General features: G+C 30.7%; 2 protein-coding genes across 4 annotated transcripts; both read left to right on the top strand.

Moving 5' to 3' along the window:
* The first annotated feature begins 1,070 nt into the window (after positions 1–1,070).
* Positions 1,071–5,184, top strand: LOC110624849 (beta-glucosidase 12). Of its 2 annotated transcripts, XM_021770247.2 has the most exons (12): positions 1,071–1,243; positions 2,291–2,360; positions 2,560–2,618; positions 2,725–2,800; positions 2,910–2,987; positions 3,079–3,166; positions 3,247–3,502; positions 3,589–3,919; positions 4,010–4,041; positions 4,127–4,229; positions 4,317–4,413; positions 4,510–4,863. In XM_021770247.2, exons 1-12 carry the CDS (start codon positions 1,082–1,084, stop codon positions 4,715–4,717), a joined length of 1,560 nt encoding a protein of 519 aa, XP_021625939.1. In that variant the 5' UTR covers positions 1,071–1,081; the 3' UTR covers positions 4,718–4,863. The 2 variants fall into 2 exon arrangements, with proteins under 2 accessions (XP_021625939.1, XP_021625941.1); XM_021770249.2 differs by lacking the exons at positions 1,071–1,243; positions 2,560–2,618 and having other exon boundaries at positions 2,295–2,360; positions 4,510–5,184.
* A 6,405-nt stretch (positions 5,185–11,589) lies between these two features.
* Positions 11,590–17,066, top strand: LOC110625147 (beta-glucosidase 12). 2 transcript variants are annotated; one of them, XM_021770695.2, is made up of 12 exons: positions 11,590–11,954; positions 13,960–14,063; positions 14,550–14,898; positions 15,023–15,098; positions 15,206–15,283; positions 15,371–15,458; positions 15,538–15,793; positions 15,870–16,200; positions 16,288–16,319; positions 16,405–16,507; positions 16,595–16,691; positions 16,789–17,066. In XM_021770695.2, exons 4-12 carry the CDS (start codon positions 15,038–15,040, stop codon positions 16,955–16,957), a joined length of 1,215 nt encoding a protein of 404 aa, XP_021626387.1. In that variant the 5' UTR covers positions 11,590–11,954; positions 13,960–14,063; positions 14,550–14,898; positions 15,023–15,037; the 3' UTR covers positions 16,958–17,066. The 2 variants fall into 2 exon arrangements, with proteins under 2 accessions (XP_021626387.1, XP_043816632.1); XM_043960697.1 differs by lacking the exon at positions 11,590–11,954 and adding an exon at positions 12,128–12,146.
* Positions 17,067–18,212: the final 1,146 nt, after the last annotated feature.

Genomic DNA, 18,212 nt, shown 5'->3' with positions numbered 1-18,212 from the left:
TTCATTTTTAAATTAACAAAAAAAATGATATTGTAATATAAAATAAGATATATGATTGTAATAATTTTTATAAAATAATACAATGAAATCGACCTAACCAAAAAGGTGGTAGGTTTCACCAAATAGTCATATATGAAATTAAGTTGACAATAGTAAATGTGTAATTTTTTAAAAATTAATATGCATTAGAAAGCGAATCTTACCCATTATTATTATTATTTTTATTTTTAATATTAAAAAGTAATAGGAAAAAAATTAAAATATTAATAATACTGCCAATAATATCATAAAGTAAACAATATTTTTTTGCTTGGTAGTTGCTTCAAGCCATCGCTCAGAGATATAAAAATATAAAACCTTTTTAAAATGTGAATAATAAATTTTATATTAATAATAGTGGTAATTTAAAACTGAATCGAATTATATAAATTAAAAATTAAATTTTAATATTTATAAAAATTAAATCGAATTTGTTGAATAAAAATTAAATAAATTAAATCGGTTCGATTTGATTAGATTTTTTAATAAATTTTTTATATTATTTTATATTTTATTTTTAATATTATAAAATTTAATTGAAATAAATAAAAATTAAATTTAATTTTAATTCTAATTCGGCTGATCATATAATATTTTAATTAATTAGAATTGATATAAAAATTAAGTATAACTGATGGGTTATATAATAAAAAATATTTTTTTATATATTTATTATAAAATAAATAGATAAAAAATTCGCTTGAAAATTTATTATTTTATATATTTAAAAATTAAGAAAGACGATATCATACTGTTATTAGCAAAAAATAGGAAAAAAGAAAGCTTAATTGACACGTGACAGCTACCGATCAATTGTTAGGCAAAAAAAAAAAAGAAATTTGAAAATAACCAACATTGTGGGGACCACAATATCTATTGAAACTTGAAAGATTGTCCGTGGGATTGAAAAATATTTATGTGCCGAAATTACCCTTGAAAGTGCAAAAGAATCATAAACTCATGATGGTAAAATTGGTATTTGTCAAGAAAATTGAAATCTATTTATTCTGATGCTGATGCCATCTTTTTAGCAACTTTAGCGATGAAAAAGAAACTAACCATGAAAGTTATGATCTTTCTTTCTTCTCTATTTCTCCTGGTTTCAGTCGCCTTCAGTGAAGATTCTGCAGAGCATTTGGCTCCCGTTCACCGGAGCAGTTTTCCGGCGGGTTTTGTCTTTGGGACTGCATCATCTGCATACCAGGTTTGTCCAAAGTTTCCTGTCTTGTTAACTTATTATTAGAACAACGGAAGATGGAAAATTGATTTGAAGGTCTAGAAAATGAGATATACAGAGCCTATGGTTAAGTTAGAAAATTGATTGAGACTTGGGTTGGTAGAAAAATATTTATCTCATTTTTCAGTGATTGAGTATTTAGAAAGAAATTGTCTGATCAAAGAAAAATAAATAATTTTATTAACATTATTAGAACTTTATATGCATTTTGTTAATATTTTATTAATATCTCAATCAAATTATTAAAGGAAATTTATTATTTAATTTTTAAATATTATTATTATTAATAAGTTAGTCATTTATATTTTTAAAATTTATTAAAATATTTTTATCTGTTTTTTTTCCGTCAACGAAATAATCTTTTCATTCTCTTTCCGTTTAAAATCTCTTTCCGTTTAAAAGTAAACGAAGAATAAATAAAAAAATTTTTAAAATTTAATTTTACTCTCAAATAAAATTTTTATTTAATTTTTGTATATTACTATTATTAACAAATCATTCCCTATATTTTAAAAATTCTATTAAATTTTTTTTATTTTTTTTAAATCTATTAAAATATTTTTATTTTTTTCTTTATCAACGGAATAGTTTCTCCTCCTCAAAGAAAAAGAGGAGAAAGCGTAATCTTTTACTATATTTTTAATGTAAAAATAAATGGGAATGACTATTTTATTAACAGAAAAAAAAAATAAAAACGTTTTAATAGATTTCTGAAAATATAGGGATTGATTTATTAATAATGACAATATTCAGGGACTAAATAATAAATTTCTCTAAAAATAAATGATTTTCATGAAAATAATTTACTTAATTAATATTTTCGAAGCATTTTCTGATAAATTTTTATTTGAAATTAAGGAATTTAATTTTTTTTAACTTAAAAAAAATTTATTTGAAAAAAATAAAGATTTTACATAATTTTATAAAAATCTATTTAAATTCTTTTATTACCAAAAGGACATGAATTTCTTTTTCTAAATAAAGGAAGCCTAAATATCTTATGTGATTGTACAGTATGAAGGGGCAGCACATGAAGATGGTAGAGGACCAAGTATTTGGGATATCTTCACTCAAAAATACCCTGGTTTTTCTCTTTCTCTCTCATCATCATTCACATCTAATTTACATGGATATATAGGTTAATGAGTATCACATTTTATTACTGATTTATAATTTGAGTTCATAATATTTCAAATCCAAAAAATAAAACTTCCCTTTCAAGAATTTGTACTGGTTTAAGATTTTTTTAAAAAAATTTTGATGATAATTACTGGTGGGTGCAGAAAAGATAAAAGACCACAGTAATGGAAATGTAGCTGATGATTCATACCATAGATATAAGGTATATATACGTAACAGTTTTTTTATTTGACTTTATTTCTAACATTTTTATATTAATTTTACTATTAATTGGTACATTTTCATAAAGTACTCGATTTAATGTTTAGGAAGATGTGGCAATAATGAAAGGTATAGGTTTCGATGCTTACAGATTTTCCATTTCATGGTCTAGAATATTACCCCGTAAGTATTTATCAATTTTCTTTTTTTTTTCTAAAGATTCACATCTCAATTATAAGGTTTTGATTATTTTTTTTCTCCCTAATCTCTTTAAATTCTATATTAATTATAGGTGGTCATCTCAAAGGAGGAGTAAATCCAAAGGGAATTAATTACTACAATAATCTCATCAATGAACTCCTAGCCAATGGTCAGTATATGTTTTATCGTTTTAATTTTAGTCTTTTTTACTATACACATATTATGACATTCAATACTTTTGTTACAACTATATGATGAAGGAATCCAACCTTTTGTGACCTTATTCCACTGGGATCTTCCTCAAACTCTTGAAGATGAATATGGTGGCCTTTTAAGCTCCAAAATTGCGTAAGTATAATTAATGGGAAAATCAACAGTATGCTTTAAATATAATCCTCAATTAATGACTTGTTTAATTTCATGAGCAGGGATGATTTTCGTGATTATGCAGAATTATGTTTTAAAAACTTTGGTGATAGAGTGAAGCATTGGATCACTTTGAATGAGCCGTTAACTGTTGCTGATAATGGGTATGCAACTGGTACAAAAGCACCTGGGAGATGTTCCAATTGGCTCCATTACAACTGCACTGGCGGTGATTCGAGTACTGAGCCATACATAGTGGCTCACAATCAACTTCTTGCTCATGCAGCTGCAGTTCAAGTTTACAGGGACAAGTATCAGGTTCATTTGTTATCATTCTCTTTGCTTTATACCCAATTTATTATACATATTTTTAATTATTTATCATTGTCCTTTTCGTTGTGTAGATATCTCAAAATGGTCAAATTGGAATTACTCTAAGCTCTGCCTGGATTTTACCCTTGACTAACTCAAGTAGAGACTTCAGTGCAGCAGCTCGAGCCATTTCCTTCCAGTATGACTGGTTCATGGAGCCACTGAAGTCTGGTTCATATCCAGCTGATATGGTTGCTTATGTGGGAAAACGATTGCCTCGATTTTCTAAGGAAGAATCACTGATGGTTAAAGGATCTTTTGATTTCATTGGAGTTAACTATTACACTTCAAAGTATGCTTTTGATGTTCCTTGCAAAACTGAACACTTAAGCTACACCACTGACTCTTGTGCTCAGTCTACAGGTAAGAAATTCAAGTGTTCATGTTTTTGTTTTTCTTTATGAAATTTTCTACTTTTGTTCATTTCTGATACAGAGTAATTTGATGCATCAGCCGAGCGAAACGGGATTCCCATTGGTCCTAAGGTATGATTTAACATTACAGTATGTAGATGTAAGTTATATGCTTCATGGGTTTGTGGTTTCTTATGCTAAATTGTTGAATTTGCAGACAGGATCAGATTGGCTTTATGTGTATCCAAGAGGAATTCTAGATCTTTTGCTCTACACCAAGAACAAGTTCAATGATCCAATCATTTATATAACTGAGAATGGTAGCTATAATAATAGGATTCTTACACTTGGTGATCCTCGAGACAATTCCAGTACCATTGACAAGCTATTTTTTAATTTTTTTGCAGGAGTTAGTGAGCTTGATACTGACAGGATAATTGTTGAGGATAACTATAGAATACGTTACTTCAATGATCATCTTTCATTTCTTAACAAAGCAATTATGTAAGTGAAAATTAAATAGTTTTTTTCTTTTTTTTGCCACTAGTGAATATAGGTAGTGGAAAATAATTATGGGTTTGATTTGATTAATTTGAACAGGAAAGGTGTGAAAGTAAAGGGATACTTTGGATGGTCACTTCTAGACAATTTTGAATGGGAAGATGGGTATAAAGTTCGTTTTGGAATGGTCTATGTAGACTACAAGAATGGATTGAAAAGGGATCTCAAAAACTCAGCAAAGTGGTTCAAGAAATTTCTTGTCTCAGAATCACATTCAATTGCAGAGAAGGGATTGGCAATAATTTAATTAGATTAAATTAGAAGAATGGGAATATAATTTTTCATTTAAAAAGAATAATCTACATAATATATATATATATATAGTTTGAATTCAAATATACTTAATAGAAACAAGAAGTAAAAAAATAAATTATGAAGTATAAATATTGCTGTCTTTAAACATGTTCTTTGATCTTCTTTCAACTTCATACATATCAATAACAAGACAACTCAATCTACTTCTTTAGACGATCTTTTCACATTATTATTTTTCAAAAAAAAAAAAGCTTGAAAGACCTTCTCCACTTCTCTACCCCAGAAGCTATCAAACCCAAACTGTTTATGACTCTCGGAGAAATAAAAGAATGAGAGGCACCAGGGTTCATAAGAGCATACACATTAGAACACCCGATAGTGAGTTTACTTGACATCATAGTGTTTGATGTGTTGGCATCCTACTGTGTTATGGTGAAGATCCATGCTGGAGCTGAAGGACCTTCCCCTTGGAAATCTGCTGAAGAAGAGACTGTCCCTCTCCCTCTACCTCGCCCTCTGCCCTGTGATGTAGCTAAAGCTGCTGGCTGAGCCACGCTGCCAGAACCTGTCTGTTGGGACTATGCCATCATGGCTGCATTGGGACACTCACGTGCCATGTGCCCCTCTCGTCCGCATATATAACAAGTTGTAGTCCCAAACCGATAAAGCCCCTTGTGTGGCTTACCGCACCTTACACATTTAGAACTATCTGAACTAGAGCTTGAACCACTATCCATTCCCAGACCAGTCCAGAACTTGTTCTTCTTGGGCTTCTTAGTGGATATGTTCCACCTTTTACTTCATGAGGAAGCTGCATTCAGAGAAGAGAGATCAAAATTTCCTGTACTCGAGGTTTTGGAACCCGAGGACTGTGCCACCTGTTGCTTTACAGTTCTCCGTATGATGGCACTAGCCTCTATTTTCCTGACTGCATCCACAATAGTGTGGAAACTCGCTCTCTCTCCTGCTAAGATCAATGAGGAATACCTAGAGTGGAGTCTCATGCTATACCTCCTAGCCTTCTTCTGGTTAATGTCATAAGCTTGACCTACAAACTGGAGCAACTCGAGAAACTTGTCTATATACTCATACACACTCATTTCTTCAGTCTGTCTCAACTGCTCAAACTCTATTACCTTCAACTCTCTCGAACTGTCTGGAAAAGCCCACCCTGCAAACTCATTTGCAAACTGTTCTCAAAATAGGCTATCCAGTTTCGGGTCCACGTAATTCTTGAACCACTCCTTTGCCTTCTTGCACTTTAGAGTGAACCCCGCCATGTGAATGGATCTGCTGTCAGTAGCCCTTAACTCATCAGCTATCATTTTCACTACTTTGATATATTCAAACGGATCATCATCCGTTTTATACTTCGGAGCATCCAACTTCAGATAGTCTGTCATTTTAACCTTGCTCCTTGTTGATGGGTTAGGTTTGGTTGGTTGCATTTCAGGAATTATTGGTTCTGCTGGTAGAGGAGGAGGCGATGCAGCATTCCCTGGGTTAGGGTTTGCCGGATTCTGATAAAAAGATGGAGGTGAAAACATATGGTGAGGTGGATATGGAGGATAGTAGGGAGGACAGGGCATGTATGAGGGGTACGGGGGGTAGCTTGAGTAATCCGATGTGCCTCCCATCGGATAGCTGGATCCCTGTGAGTAGGATTGGTACTGAGGTGGATAGGCAAAACCTGAGGCGGATAGGCAAAACCTGAGGCCTGAGCGCCTCCTTGCGATTCTCCCATACCCTCTTCTGACAAACTCACACCCAGACTTCCGTCTCTCCTTTGATCATCCCCCACTGTTTCCCTGATATCTGCAGACATTTGCAGACATCCTGCCCGGATCTGTTCTTCTTCTGTTTACATCAAAAGACCTTCTAGGGTCCTTTGATGTTTCACCTCTGTTGGTCCTACTTGACCGTGCTCTTGACGGAGCAGTAGGAGGAAGGGCATCCATACCCTCATTTTCAGGTGGGACTCCGATCAATCATGCAGATCGACGTGAGCCCCACATCTTGTCTTCTGAAAAACAACATATAATACATAGACATTAGCATCATATGGTTCATGTGCATACACATGAACCCTCATCATAGATAACATATCATTAATGCACATGTATGAGCCCAACACTCTAGGTCCGACTATATGAACTTAGGGCTCTGACACCACTCTGTAACGATCCAGGATCTGGACTGCTACCGGTGCTAGGGTTCAGATCGACTTAAGGTCGCCGGAACCCGTAGCAAGTCTACTATACATCCTGTCATACTTGATAAAATCCCATACATGATCACACAATATACAAAAAACATAAATATTTCATGAACCAAGGCTCGACTGTGCATGCATCATAAACTGAAAACATAAAATCTATAGAGCCCTCATCAAATGCTTCAGTATGGTCAACATAACATGCCTCAAGTCCAGTTCAAACATAACTCATACTTAACTTTTACATAAAGGATCATGAAAACATGGATTTACGAGGACAAACACTAGGGCGAAGCAAAATTCTAATTCATAAATAATACATGTCCACACTAAACTATTACATTAGACTGTACCAGCAACTTTGCCGACTTCCCCAAACTATCTTTGGTCTTGCAAATCTGGGGTTAGAGAAAAGGGATAAACTATTAGAGCCTAGTGAGCAGAACATAAAAAAACAGTTTAATAAACATGTGATTGTATGAAATGTGTCACAACACAAACAATTCACATCAAGATGGACTTGTCATTAGTAACACTCTACATATTCCAATAGTGCCCGGCCCTCAACGGGAGCTCCTTAGGACTTCCTCTTAAACATAACATAACATATCCATAATGCTAGGGGCGTAGAATGGGCAAGCTCTGGTCTTTCCATATCCGTCATAACATATCATACTCGAGGGCTAGTGGGTCATCCAACATCCATCCACAACAACAGTAAATTATGCAATGCATCATATTCGTGAACTCTAATGCAAACAACCTAATACATAACATGGCATTCGTGATGCATGAGCATGCTAAAAAAAAGTTGATTCTTTTTAAAATAATAAATCAGTTCAGTTCTACTCACCTCTGGCTAACGCTCGTCTAAAACTGACGCAGTTATCTCACTGCAAGTCTCTACGGTCTCCCAAGTCCGATCCTACACAGATGGACTCAAATGAAGGACTAAGCATAACTCTTACAAGACTCTAAACAACTCCCCAAGAACCCCCTAAAACATACTAAAACATGTATATAAAACAAGAAGGAGAAGGCTGGGCAGGGGACTTTCGGCGGTAGGTTCGGCGGCCGAAAGTCCCTCACAGATTCGAAAGTTAGTAACTTTCGGGGGCAGGTTCGGTGGCTTAAACTCCACACAAATCCGAAAGTTCATGACTTTCGGGGGCAGGTTCGACAGCCTAAACCCCACACAGATCCGAAGGTTGGGACCTTCGGAGGCGGGTTAGGCGGCCAAAAGCGGCGGTCGAATCTAGGTTCTCCAGTAAGGCAGAACCCGATTCTGCCCTATGTACACAACCATTAAATCCTCCAATCCTCATACATGACAACACATAACCAACTATACCCACTTAACAAGCATAAGGGACATAAAAACTAGTCTAATCCCCAACAAACAACAACAAGAGAAAACATTCATTATCAACCTATCCCAAACCCTAAAACTTTAGATTTAACCATTTCATACATCAAAAACCCTTAAACCTCTTTAAAACTTGTTGGAACTTAAAGAAAACAGAAGAAAAATAAAGATTTAAACTTACCTTTCAGAGACACAAGGTGATAGCAACCCTACTTGGAGATGAGGGAAAAATCGATCTCCGGAAGTCTCCAAAGTTTAAAACTTTGGATTTAACTCAAATCTTCAAAAATAAAAGGAAATTCATGAATTTTCTGAGAAATTTGAAGGAAAATCAAAGAGAGCAACATCGATCTCCGGAAGTCCCCAAAGTTTAAAACTTTGGATTTAACTCAAATCTTCAAAAATAAAAGAAAATTCATGAATTTTCTGAGAAATTTGAAGGAAAATCAAAGAGAACAACAAAGGGAGGGCATGGACTCACCTTTGCTCGAAATGGAGAGCTTACTCTCTCATTTTCAGGCTGAAGGTCTCTTATAGGTGGCTGGAGAAACCACCTTCGGCGGCCGAATCTGGAGATTCTTTCAAAATTCTTTTCTCTTTTATTTCCTTAGAAAAATTTTAAAAATTCAAATTCATTTTATGAAAACCTTATTTTACCCTTCTAAGAGATTCCAGTTTCGAGATTCCACATTCCAATAGGGATTCTGTTGGAAGGTTGAAATTTCGACGCTGGAATTTAGCCGGGTATTACAAGCTACTTCACGATCTCGATTGATTACTAAATGACCTGGAACAGAGCCACCTCTAAATATTCGATGTTGATCTTGTATTTGCGGTAAAACCATCTTATTTCTAAGAATATTTTGATTAACTGCTAGTGCTTCTACTTCAAATTCATTATCTTCTAAAATATAATCACTAATATCTGAAGAAGATGATGATGAATTTTCAGTATCATTATTTGATGTATCTCCAACATAGAAATCCATTTTAATAATCTGTCAATTTTTTTTTACTCGAATTTAAGATGAACTAGAAAATATGAGTTATGTTTATATCTTAAAAGAATACATTATTTAATAGAAAAATGTGAGGATAGAGATACATACCATTCGAAAATTGAGATTAAGATGAAATTCATCAAACGGTCAATTTTAAGATGAAATCTATCATGATACTGTTTGTTTAATTATTGTTTAAGATTCTATCTGACTTTATTTAAATAGAAAAATATAGAAATATGGATGCATACCATCCGAAGGTGAAGATTGAGATGAAATCTATCCAACTGTCGATTTTAAGATGAAATTTATCATGATAGGATAATGTTGGTTTAAATATGATTTTATTGAAAAATATGGGATAGGAATGCATACTATCCGGAGGTGAAGATTGAAATGAAATCCATTCAACAGTCGATTTTAAGATGAAATCTATCAAGATAATATTGGTTTAATTATTATTTAAAATTTCATCTGACTTATATATATTGAAATGTCAATTTCTGTAATTTAATATAAGTTAGCCATTCACTTCAGAGAAAAGAGTTCAACGTCAACAACCACTAATGTCATCCGCCTCTAATGTATATTGTCAATATTTCAATAATATTACTGGATCGGATCCGACTTACTGGAATATTAAATATTTAGTGTATTTTTTATGATTGTATTTTCAGTTAATATATATTATTCAATTATAACATATGTGACACCCACTTATTCTATATAATATATTATAAATAAATTACTTTATTCTAAATATTATTTATAATTAAAAATATATTAATTTAAATTTTTATAATTATAAAAATATAAAATAAATTAAAAATATAATATATTAGGAGAGAGTGAAAAAAATAAGAATTTAATTGAAAAATTTTAAATACTCAAATAGTAAAAAAGAATTTTTATGAGGAAGACTAGATTATATTATAAATTAACAAAAAAAAAATAGCATTATTATAGTGTCATGCTAAATATAATGAGATATTATAGTAAAATACTAAAATGGCAATGAATTTTAATATCGCAAAAATCATATTTAATATTAAAATAGAATTTAATACGGCGTTCAAAAATGCCTTGTAAAGATTTTTTTTTTTTGAAAGTAAATCTACTTATTTTATTAATAAAGTTTCATCAAGCAAAGAGAAATATCATCCCAAACAGAGAGACGATTATACCTAATAGATTCCCTAGCCAAAGTATAAGCAATTAGAGTAGCATTACGATGAACTCATCTAATAGAAATATCAGTTCTAGAATCTAACAAAAATTTATAATCATTTAAAATTAAACCCCTGCATAAGATAATTTGGCAAAAATACTCCTCAAGTGCCTTTTTAAACCCCTGTATAAGATAATTTGGCAAAAATATTTCTCATTCTTTCTCATCTCTCGAGCATAAATCATTAAAGTCTCCTGAATAAAACCATGGAAGAAATCTTCTACGAGATAAAACTCGAATAAGGTTCCAAGTCTGACGTTGTTGTTGCGATTTCGAAAATCCATAATAACCAGTAAACCTCCATTGAACATTACATTTCAAATAACTGAATCAATAAAATTTGAAGAAAAGCTAACCCCATAAACAGACACATAACTCTTCCACATTAACGAAATGTCTCCTCCCAATCCTTGTTTATTAACTTGTATCTCCTTCCAAACAAGTAGGAATTGATTGTATAACCAAGAGCTCCCATTCACTATATTTTTAAAATTAATATTATTAAAAAAACCGAAATAGATATTTTTTTAGCTTTAATTTCATAATAGATACCGCTCTAAAAGATACCATAAATCTGTCCAAGAGGTTTGCATATTCTGAAATTCATTGAATTGTATATGAGAAACATCCCACCATAAAGAAATCATAAATGACGATCATAATATCTCTGGAACTCTTAATAGAGACAACAACATCTTCTTTTTCATCGATAGTCAATTGACGCAGATCGTCTTCTATTGAGAAGGAAAAAGAAAAAGTTAGGTTTAAAAAAAAGGAAAAGGCGACAGTATTGAGTCATAAAAGAACCATAGAGAGAAACTTACATCGAAAGTTAAATTTTGTTTCAAATTAATTAAAAAAGTACTTTTTTTATTTAGAATCGCCTTGTAAAGGTTAAACAATAACTTTCTCAAATCATATAATTAGTTTGTTTTATATTGTTTATATGTATAAATAATTTTTATTATCTAGTTAATTGTTTTTCTCCTTTTAGCTCCCAGAAAAGGAAAAGAAAAGAAAAAAGAAAAAGAAAAAACAAAGACAATAAAACGGTGCGTTTTGCTACGAAGACCTAAAGAGAGAGAAATAAAAATCAATCGCCTTCCTGATTCTCCTGGTTAAACCCTAGTGCACTTGAAGCTCTAAACCCCAATCTCTCCTCTCCTCTCCTTACAATGGAGCAGGAGCAACAACGAAAGGATCAATCTTCACGAAACTCAAACCCTAAAGAGCAGCAACAAATGCTATGCGAAGAGTGCAAAGAGAACCCATCAAAGTACAAATGCCCGGGCTGCTCTATTCGCTCTTGCAGCCTTCCTTGTGTCAAAGATCACAAACAACGCACTGTATGCTCGGGAAAGCGGGTTCAGACGCAGTTCGTTCCTCTATCTCAGTTCAATGATAATATCCTCTTATCTGGTACAAACTTCAAACTTGTTATTTTGAGCTTTTTTGTATTCGAAAATTTTGTTTTGCTGTATTGTGTCCGAATTTTTAATGGCTTGTTTGGATAATGGTCTGTTGTTAACTACTTATACTAGGATTTTGCTGTCCTGGGTTCGATTTGAATGCCTTATAGGAATGTACTTCGTGCTCTTCTCTAGCTTTTAGGTGATGATTATTCTTCTCTCTCTCTCTTATAATATTATGTGTGAATATGGTCAATTGTCCACCTTCTCGCACTTGGTCTTCGTATTTATTTAATTAATTTTTCTCATTCCGTGTTTAACGTTGTAAACTCTGTCTAATAGAAAATAAAACGTATACAATTATAATAGTTTTAGAAAAATAGTATAATGAAATATATTATAAACTAATACTAACAACTGAAATATTTAATAATTTCTCGTGGAATCAACATATCACTTTTTTTTTTTTTCTAAATAACTCTCAAGAAAAAATTAACCAAAGGCTGTTGTTGAAATTTCCTAATTTCAAGCTTCAAAACCCTTGACCTTCTCCCACCATTTTTGCTTGACCCGTTTAAGCCCTGTAGATTATCAGGATAAGCCCAGAAGAATGCTTACGTGTTCGTTGTGGATTTTATTTTATTTTTATATAAATTCAAGTAAGATTTGTTTTATTTATTTATGTAAAATAATATTTATTTTTAAAATAATTATTCACAATTTTCATGTTAAATTAACAAAAAAAAATGATATTGTAATATAAAATAAGATATACGATTGTCATAATTTTTATAAAATAATACAATGAAATCGACCTAACCAAAAAGGTGGTAGGTTTCAACAAATAGTCATGCATATATATATGAAATTAAGTTGACAATAGTAAATGTGTAATTTTATAAAAATTAATATGCATTAGAAAGCGAATCTTACCCATTATTATTATTATTATTTTATTTTTAATATTAAAAAGTAAAAGGAAAAAAATTAAAATATTAATAATACTGCCAATAATATCACAAAGTAAACAATATTTTCTTACTTGGTAGTTGCTTCAAGCCATCGCTCAGAGATATAAAAATATAAAACCTTTTTAAAATGTGAATAATAAATTTTATATTAAGAGCAATACTTATTTTATCGGTTTGATTTAAAATTAAACTATATAAATATTAAATCAAATTTATTAAATAAAAATTAAATGAATTAAACCGATATTAAATTAAATAAAAATTAAATGAATTAAACCGATTTTAATGGATTGAATTTTTAATAGTTTTTTTTATTTTTTTATATTTAATATTATAAAATTTAATTGAAATGATTTAATTTTAATTATAATTTAATTTTTTTATATTATAAAAAATAATATACTATTATAATTTATCGATTTGATTTGATTTTATTTATTAAAATTAAATTAAAATAAAATAATTAAAATTTTAAAATTAAAAATAAAAATTAAATTAAAATAATAAAAAAATAATTTTAATTTTAATTTTAATTTTTTCGATTTAAACGTATAAAATCAAATATAATTGATGGATTATATAATAAAAAATATTTTTTTATATTTTTATTATAATGTAAATATTTTAAAATAAATAGAAAAAAATTCGCTTGAAAATTTAGTATTTTATATATTTAAAAATTAAGAAAGACTATCATACTCTTATTAGCAAAAATTAGGAAAAAAGAAATCTTAATTGACACGTGACAGCTATCCGATCAAATGTTAGGCAAAAAAAAGAAATTTGAAAATAACTAACAATGTGGGGACCACAATATCTATTGAAACTTGGAAGATTGCCCGTGGGATTGAAAAATATTTATGTACCGAAATTACCCTTAAAAGTGCAAAAGAATCAAAAACTCATGATGGTAAAATTGGTATTTATCAAGAAAATTGAAATCTATTTATTCTGATGGTGGTGCCATCTTTTTAGCAATTTTAGCGATGAAAAAGAAACTAACCATGAAAGTTATGATCTTTCTTTCTTCTCTATTTCTCCTAGTTTCAGTAGTCTTCAGTGAAGATTCTACAGAGCATTTGGCTCCCGTTCACCGGAGCAGTTTTCCGGCGGGTTTTGTCTTTGGCACTGCATCATCTGCATACCAGGTTTGTCCAAAGTTTCCTGTCTTGTTAACTTATTATTAGAACAACGGAAGATGGAAAATTGATTTGAAGGTCTAGAAAATGAGATATACAGAGCCTATGGTTAAACTAGAAAATTGATTGAGACTTGGGTTGGTAGAAAAATATTTATCTCATTTTTCAGTGGATTGAGTATTTAGAAAGAAATTATCTGATAAAAAAAATAAATAATTTTATTAACATTATTAAAACTTTATATGTATTTTGTTAATATTTTATTAATATCTCGATCAAATGATTAAAAATAAATGCTTTTCATGAAAATAATTTACTTGATTAATATTTTCAAGTATTTTATGATAAATTTTTTTTAACTTAAAAATTTTATTTTAAAAAAATAAATATTTTACATAATTTTATAATAATCTATTTAAATTCTTTTATTACCAAAAGCTCATGAATTTCTTTTTCTAAATAAAGGAAGCCTAAATATCTTATGTGATTGTACAGTATGAAGGGGCAGCACATGAAGATGGTAGAGGACCAAGTATTTGGGATATCTTCACTCAAAAATACCCTGGTTTTTCTATCTCTCTCATGATCATACACATCTAATTTTACATGGATAAATATATATATATATATATATGTTTATGAGTATGACATTTTATAACTGATTTATAATTTGAGTTCATAATATTTCGAATCCAAAAAATAAAACTTTCCTCTCAAGAAATTGTACTGGTTTAAGATTTTTCTTTTTTTTTTTTGTGATTTTGATGATAATAGTAATGGTGCAGAAAAGATAAAAGATCACAGTAATGGAAACATAGCTGATAATTCATACCATAAATATAAGGTATATGTATAAATTTTTTTATTTAATTTTATTTTTAACATTTTTTTATATTAATTTTACTATTAATTGGTACATATATATGAAAAATTTTCAATTTTCATAAAGTACTCGATTTAATGTTTAGGAAGATGTAGCAATAATGAAGGGTATAGGTTTTGATGCTTACAGATTTTCCATTTCATGGTCTAGAATATTACCTCGTAAGTATTTATCAACTTTCTTTTTCTTTATAAAAGATTCACACCTCAATTATAAGGTTTGCATATTTTTGTCTTCATGATTTCTTTAAATTCTATATTAATTATAGGTGGCCATCCCAGAGGAGGAGTAAATCCAGAGGGAATTAATTACTACAATAATCTCATCAATGAACTACTAGCCAATGGTCAGTGTTCTAAAAAATTATCTTATGCGACTTTTGTATGTATAATAATTATAATAGCATTATACATTTAACGGTTATATGATGAAGGAATCCAACCTTTTGTGACCTTATTCCACTGGGATCTTCCTCAAACTCTTGAAGATGAATATGGTGGCTTTTTAAGCCCCAAAATTGCGTAAGTATAATTAATGAAAAATCAACAGTATGCTTTAAATCTAATCCTAAATTAATTACTTGTTTAATTTCATGCGCAGGGATGATTTTCGTGATTATGCAGAATTATGTTTTAAAAACTTTGGTGATAGGGTGAAGCATTGGATCACTTTGAATGAGCCGTTAACTGTTGCTGATGGTGGGTATGCAACTGGTAAAAAAGCACCTGGGAGATGTTCCAATTGGCTCCATCACAACTGCACTGGCGGTGATTCAAGTACTGAGCCATATATAGTGGCTCACAATCAACTTCTTGCTCATGCAGCTGCAGTTCAAGTTTACAGGGACAAGTATCAGGTTCATTTATTATCATTCTCTTTGCTTTATTCCCTGTATATTATACATATTTATCATTGTCCTTTTCGTTGCGTAGATATCTCAAAATGGTCAAATTGGAATTACTCTAAGCTCTGCCTGGATTTTACCCTTGACTAACTCAAGTAGAGACTTCAGTGCAGCAGCTCGAGCCATTTCCTTCCAGTATGACTGGTTCATGGAGCCACTGAAGTCTGGTTCATATCCAGCTGATATGGTTGCTTATGTGGGAAAACGATTGCCTCGATTTTCTAAGGAAGAATCACAGATGGTTAAAGGATCTTTTGATTTCATTGGAGTTAACTATTACACTTCAAAGTATGCTTTTGATGTTCCTTGCAAAACTGAAAACTTAAGCTACACCACTGACTCTTGTGCTCAGTCTACAAGTAAGAAATTCCAGTGTTCATGTTTTTGTTTTTCTTTATGAAATTTTCTACTTTGTTCATTTCTGATAGAGTAATTTGATGCATCAGCCGAGCGAAATGGGATTCCCATTGGTCCTAAGGTATGATTTAACGTTACAGTATGTAGATGTAAGTTATATGCTTCATGGGTTTGTGGTTTCTTATACTAAATTGTTGAATTTGCAGACAGGATCAGATTGGCTTTATGTGTATCCAAGAGGAATTCTAGATCTTTTGCTCTACACCAAGAACAAGTTCAATGATCTAATCATTTATATAACTGAGAATGGTAGCTATAATAATAGGATTCTTACACTTGGTGATCCTCGAGACAATTCTAGTACTATTGACAAGCTATTTTTTAATTTTTTTGCAGGAGTTGGTGAGCTTAATACTGACAGAATAATTGTTGAGGATAACTATAGAATACGTTACTTCAATGATCATCTTTCATTTCTTAACAAAGCAATTATGTAAGTGAAAATTAAACAGTTTTTTTTCTTTTTTTTGCCCCTAGTGAATATAGGCAGTGGAAAATAATTATGGGTTTGATTTGATTAATTTGAACAGGAAAGGTGTGAAAGTAAAGGGATACTTTGGATGGTCACTTCTAGACAATTTTGAATGGGAAGATGGGTATAAAGTTCGTTTTGGAATGGTCTATGTAGACTACAAGAATGGATTGAAAAGGGATCTCAAAAAATCAGCAAAGTGGTTCAAGAAATTTCTTCTGTCTTAGAATCACATTCAATTGCAAAGAAGGGATTGACAGTAATTTAATTAGATTAAATTAGAAGAATGGGACATTTAAAAAAAAAATAATCTACATAAAATATATATATATATATATAGTTTGAATTCAAATATACTTGCTAGAAACAAAAATGTAAATAAATAAATTGTGAAGTGCAAGTGTAAATATTGCTGTATTTAAACATGATCTTTGATCTTCTTTCAACTTCATACATATCAATAACAAGACTACTCAATCTACTTCTTTAGACGATCTTTTCACATTATTATTTTTCAAAAAGACAAAAAAGATTGAAAATGAACAATGTGGCACTGCAGTTGTCTATTATATCTGAAAATGGAAAAAGAAGAGTAGGTTCAATGTTACCTATCCCCATGAAACTTCAATCAACATTCTTGCTATATATATATATAAAACACAAAATTTTCAAAAGAAACAAAAAGATTATATAACAACTACCACCTTCGCTTCCTTCACATGGATGCCATAAATATCGCTATTTTATACGTAAAAAGTTTATATAACATGAATTCGAGTGCGTATAATAATTAGCATAATTAGATTAAATGGAGACGATTATTACAGATGTAAGTTGGCATTCAAAATTTACCAAACATTTCTTGAATGGAAAAGATAACTATGAAAGGTTGACGAATGACACAGGTTGCTACTTCTTGTTATATAAAACTTTTACGTACAAACTTTCAACCATAAATTTCTTGTTATTAGCTTTCTGTAATGCATTTTCTAACCTAATCTTCTCTTGTCTCCTTCTCTTCTTTCCTTCTATTTTACAAGTAATTATATGTTTTCTGTTACTTATATGACAAACAATGTAAATATTAAAAATTACTCAATTATAATTCTAGAATTCTAATCTTAACTGTTTAATTTATTTTTTTATTTGATTTAAAATAATTAATTCAATTTATTTAAAATATTTATTAACTATTTATAAATCCATAATTTTTTTTATAAACAAGTTGGTTAGGAGCTAACCTAGTACGCCGGCCGGCGATCAACTCCACTGATGTTTCTTCTCTTAAACGAGACAGTTTTATCTAAGACAATATAGAAATTAATCAATTAAGAATTTTTGAAAAGACAAGGCAGAAAGTTTATCTAAAATAGCAAGTTACTAGGTCACGTGACACCAGGCCAAGGCCACCAAACACGTGATTTCACGTAGATGTTTGGTCCCAAAATTGCACTTTTATGGAGCCAAGCAGCTACTCAGCTA

Source organism: Manihot esculenta, chromosome 10, assembly GCF_001659605.2.
Source record: "Manihot esculenta cultivar AM560-2 chromosome 10, M.esculenta_v8, whole genome shotgun sequence".
In the NCBI taxonomy this organism is placed as follows: domain Eukaryota; kingdom Viridiplantae; phylum Streptophyta; class Magnoliopsida; order Malpighiales; family Euphorbiaceae; genus Manihot; species Manihot esculenta.
The sequence above is the reverse complement of the archived record's forward strand: the minus strand, read 5'-3'. Positions and strand labels throughout refer to the sequence as shown.

Coding starts and splice junctions, on each gene's coding strand:
- LOC110625147 (XM_021770695.2), top strand. CDS start 15,038: ATGAAGGGTATAGGTTTTGATGCTTACAGATTTTCCATTTCATGGTCT. Junction 15,099..15,205: donor ATGGTCTAGAATATTACCTC/GTAAGTATTTAT, acceptor TATTAATTATAG/GTGGCCATCCCAGAGGAGGA. Junction 15,794..15,869: donor TTTACAGGGACAAGTATCAG/GTTCATTTATTA, acceptor TTCGTTGCGTAG/ATATCTCAAAATGGTCAAAT.
- LOC110624849 (XM_021770247.2), top strand. CDS start 1,082: ATGAAAAAGAAACTAACCATGAAAGTTATGATCTTTCTTTCTTCTCTA. Junction 2,361..2,559: donor CTTCACTCAAAAATACCCTG/GTTTTTCTCTTT, acceptor TGGTGGGTGCAG/AAAAGATAAAAGACCACAGT. Junction 3,167..3,246: donor CTTTTAAGCTCCAAAATTGC/GTAAGTATAATT, acceptor TTTCATGAGCAG/GGATGATTTTCGTGATTATG.